We start from the raw sequence: 4,950 nt of genomic DNA on the forward strand, positions 1-4,950 counted from the left end.
TCGTAAGCAATATCTCCAATCATCATAGCTTGGGACTTTATGTTGTTGACCATAAGATAATTACGAGAAAGCCAAGACAGGAGGATGTCAATATCATGGTTCAGGGAGATTTCCAAGAGAGTGATATCGTGATGAGATCAATAAGTTGTCGTATCATCGGCATATAGATGCAAGGAAGCGATCTGGCCAGCAAAGTTTAAGTCATTCATATATATATATATTAAAAAATAAGGGACCGAGAAGACTATTTTGAGGCACACCACATTGAACGGGAAGCCAATCAGAGAGTTTGCAATTATATTTAGCTCTTTGCTGTCACTCGGTCAAGTATGACTGTACGAATCTGAGGGCATCATCATTCAAACCATAAGCACGCAACTTGGCTAGGAGTAGGTTGTGACACACAGAGTCAAATGCTTTGGAAAGGTCAATGGCAATAGTTCCAGTGACTTTCTTAGAATCCAGGGCTAGTCTCCAGTCGTCAACCATATTGAATCCAGACATATTGAGAGAGAAGTGGGTCTTGAAAGTATCACAGAGCTGATCATACATAACTTTCTCAAGAATCTTGGGAATGGACAACAAGATGCTGATTTGTCTGTAGTTTTCCCTGAGAGAGCTATCATCCTTTTTATAGATTGGAGTGACATTACTTAATTTCCATTCCTGTGGCCACGTTGAGTTAGTAAGGCTGTAATTAAGAAGCTTAGTCAGAGGCCCTTTGATTGTTGATGCAGATAGCTTAAGAATCATGGGAGTGATATTGTCAGGTCCACAAGACTTGTTTGTTTTAAGGCCAGTGAGCAATTAACCAATGTATTCCGTACTGACAAGTTGAAATGAAAAACCAAGATTGAAATTGTGCGATGAGATTGAAGTCACACCCGGATGATGTTCGAAATCTTCAACAGACTTAGTCAAAACAGCTCAATCAAAAACAGGTGAAGAGAAGTGTTCATTGAAAAGATTAGATGGATTACTTACAACTGCACCCCTATGCATTATGCATGTGCCATCGCTGTTATCTTGTCCAGAAGATGGTAGAAGAAGCTTTACCCGCTTCCAAAAATCTCCAGGAGTTGTTGTGTTAGCCGAACAGTCCAAAAAGAACCGTTTAATAGATATTCGCTTAAGTTTGATAACTAAGTTCCTTTGTACTCTATAACTTTCCCAAGTTTCGTCATTCCGACTAAGGCGATATTTGCGGTATAGTTTGTTTCTCAGTGGAATTGCTCTTTTTATTTGGACATCGATCCATGGAAGTTGGTTTGCATGAACCCTTTTTTTCACAATAGGCACATGTTTGTCTATTATGTCTTTGTAGAGCTTTGACCAGTGGTTCCAGACATCATTAATATCGTCATAAACAAAGGCACTGTACCATGGAGCAGTAGATAAATCACATCAAAAAGAGGCTTCATTAAATTTCTTCATACTTCTGGACTCAATTGTTTGCACTTTCGATTTCGGTAGGCGTAGTTTTCTCACAATGTATACAAGATCATGATCACTTATTCCAAGTTTCAGCATGCCACTCTTTGTCCATCGCTCAGTTCGATTAACTAGGATCACATCAATTAGGGTTTCACTCGTGTTAGTAACCCTTGTTGGTTCAGTTATTGTATTTGAGAGACAATAGCAATCGCAGAAATCAGCCAAAGGATTATTTGTATTATGCAAATTCCCATCAACATAGTCCATTGTATCAATATTAAAATCTCCAATAAATACAATTTCATTCCTGATTTTTAGCATGTTTTCTGCAGCAGTAGAACAGGCAGAGATGAAGTCAGTGACTTTACACTCACTTGGAGAGTGATAGCAGGCACAAACGAAAAACCATCTTGTGAGCTGTCGTTGAGAAATGGTAATGATGCGAAAGCACATCGATTACAAGTCCACGAAACGGGCGATGAAGCAGAGAAAGTTTGAAGATGAGCCATAGAGTTTGAACATTTAACATGCATCATATCATGACATATCCAACAGATAAAGCGTTTATGATTTTTTGCAACTGCTTTCTCACAAACAGGACACGTTGGAGCAGTAGACCTTGCTTGCTTTCGTTTACTCACAGGTCCTGGATTTACATCCACATCACTGCAAATGATTAACAGCTCTGGCCGAAAAATCCAATGTAATTGTGTTTGAAATTACCAAAAACAATCTGTTGTGAAGTATCAATGAGCTTAACCAATTGATGAACCTGTAACGGAACATCAGCATTCTTAAGAGAGTTGGAAGTAATTTCACCAATCCATAAAAAACCATAGAAGGCTATTGCACACATGGCTTGAAATTGACAACAGTGCAACTGGGAAATGACCAGCTGAGATGCACCCTCAATAATTCTGTGGAGAATTGGAAGTGTAATTGGCAGTCGACTATCCAAACGGGAACCTAATTTAGTATAGCCTTTGAGCATTTGGATTATGAAAAAGGCTTTCCTAGGATCAGGGAAACTGAGCAATCTGTGAGAGTACCCTAGGGCCGAAACATACGAACTAACTGTTGATGGTGCATAGTTTTTGTCATACATATAAGCAAGAAGAAGAGCCAATGTATGGGGTGAGATAGGTAACTCTGTTACAACTGAGTGAAAAGTTGCATTTAAAAACTGGTAAAACAACTTCCAGGCTCGCCTATAAGTGGGGATGGAAGAAGGCTGGAGGTTAGATTTCGCAAGCATGCCTACTACAGAACCCAGCCCTGAGGCTTCAGATGCAAGGGAATCTCTGTCGGGAAGGGGTCCATGTAGCTGGCGTTTACGTTGAAGGCGTTCAATAGACGAATAGACGATGCGTTTGATGTTTATCATTTTAATAGCACGGAAATAGCACGTAAAAACTGTAACAAGAATGACAAAAAATACACTTAATGGACCTAACATTACAAACGGATCGTTCGATGAAACTAAAACAAGATTTACACAATAGATTGGAACTCTGCGTGAGCTAAATATTCGTACAAACATTACACTCTTAAATCGACAATACTTGAGACGAAATTAGTATTTCACACAAACAATCAACGAAGAAAAGGCTAAAAAAAACATATAATCAACGTAAAATCATACCTCTTTTCCCTTTTGTACAAGAACAGAACCTTTTTCGTTACGTTGTTTTGGAAGGCACACGTAGACTACGTTACGCAATGTACTAGATTGATAACTTGTACCTCTTCATCTCATGCGCTATGATGGTAGCACGGCCTGGTTGGAACATAGTTCTCACATTCCACGTGCCTAATAGGGATGCTGACTTAGGAGAAAGAAGAGCAATCGGCTGTGTAGGATCCTGACGGCTTTCCCTACACTGCGTCATATGCTGTCTGTGTGACGACCCCCTATTCCCTAAGTTGATGGTTAAGTTGAAATTGATCAATGATTCTGTAATCCGTTACATCCACTGCACGGGGGATTGGCCTATGCAGCTTCACCAGAGCCCTGTTAGCCAGCATTACCTGTTTCCACCTCTCACGAGAAGGACGTAGGGTTGGACTTTGAGAGGTACTAGAGAACTAGAATAGTGAACGCCCCTGAATCTACTGCGCATGCCTGTTTCCGTTACGCAACAAATTGATATAAGAAGCGTTACAGTCCACATGAACTGGGGCCAGCTGTCTGAAAGTCTGCACCTGCAAGTGAGACAGAGAATCAGCTAGGTTGTTATGAATCCCCGGGATGTGTTTGGCTTTGAAAACAATATTGTGATTTAAACATATGGACACAAGTTGCCAGACAAAGACCATTAAGGTCTTATCCTTACAAGATTGCTTATTGATGACGTGGACCAGGGATTCATTATCGGTAAAAAACAAGATACACTGATTGCTCATAGCTGCGCCCACCAGGTACAGACTTAGGTCAATGGGGTAAAACTCAAGAATGGCAATATTCAGATGCTCCCAATTGGTAGGCCATTTACCATAGCACCAGTGTGGTCCAAATATAGTGCCAAAACCAATAGCACCAGATGCATCTGTGAACAGGTTCAATTTGGGAGAATGAAGCCATCTGTCCTCCATGAAAATCGACTTCCCATTAAAATTGGGAAAAAAAGACAGCCATATCTTCAGATCCTCTTTTACCTCTCTATTAAGTCTAATCTTATGATTCGCCTTTTGACACCCAGAGTCAAGTCAATAAGCCTACGCAGAAAAGCCCGTCCAGGTTGTATGACTGAGCATACAAAGTTTAAAAGGCCAGTTAGGGACTGTACCTCCTGGAGGGTAACTTTCTTACGAGTAAGGAACTGAGATAAGAGTGACTTACATTTTTCAACTTTTTCAAGAGGTAAACAAGCCTCCCAAAGAATAGAGTCTAATTCGATGCCCGCAAAAGACATGGTGGTGGCCGGACCACAAGTCTTCTCTGGTGCCATTGGGATACCGAGGTAAGAACAGAGAGATAAAAATAAATCTAGCTGTTTCTTACAGAGTTGAGAGGAGGAAGCTACTAAAAGAAAATCATCGAGCAGGTGTAATATATAATCTATCTTTAACTTATGCTAGGCAATCCATTCCACGAAGAAGAACAGCCCATGGGCATGCATCGGTCATAGTAATATAAACCCCTCCACTGCATACCTAACAGACCATAATCAATTGGGTGAATTGGGATGATTCGAAAAGCGTTTTTAATGTCTGTCTTAGCCAAAAAACAACCTTGGCCAGCATTCATAATCAGTTTGATAGCTTCGTCGATGGTAGCATATCGAACACTGGTGTGCTCGGGGGATATGCCATCATTAATTGATGAACCTTTAGGAAAGGACAAGTGGTGGATTAACCTAAATTCACCTGGAACTTTCTTTGGTACAATGCCCAAAGGGGATATCCGAAATGGGGACAGTGGAGGGGATAAGAAATAAGAAAGGGCCAGCAAGCCGATGGGCCGCTAACTGCTTCCCAAGTCTAGCATCAACCACTTCAGGATTTTCAAGAGCTGAT

At 40.7% G+C, this 4,950-nt stretch overlaps 1 protein-coding gene and 1 pseudogene across 1 annotated transcript in view; both read right to left on the reverse strand.

Annotated features, from left to right (window-relative positions):
* Positions 1-1,430: 1,430 nt before the first annotated feature.
* The window catches only part of LOC149038955 (uncharacterized), a 4,268-nt gene continuing 748 nt past the window's right edge, over positions 1,431-4,950 (reverse strand). The window contains exons 2-3 of the mRNA XM_089185730.1: positions 4,588-4,761; positions 1,431-2,847 (exon numbers count right to left, since the gene is read on the reverse strand). Of these exons, the coding sequence (XP_089041856.1) occupies positions 2,111-2,847; positions 4,588-4,761 (911 nt within the window). The 3' untranslated portion in view covers positions 1,431-2,110. The remainder of the gene's footprint in view (positions 2,848-4,587; positions 4,762-4,950) is intronic.
* LOC149038956 (uncharacterized) lies at positions 2,786-4,836 on the reverse strand (annotated as a pseudogene).

This window comes from Pocillopora damicornis, chromosome 10 (genome assembly GCF_964200805.1).
Source record: "Pocillopora damicornis chromosome 10, jaPocDami1.2, whole genome shotgun sequence".
Lineage (NCBI taxonomy): Eukaryota > Metazoa > Cnidaria > Anthozoa > Scleractinia > Pocilloporidae > Pocillopora > Pocillopora damicornis.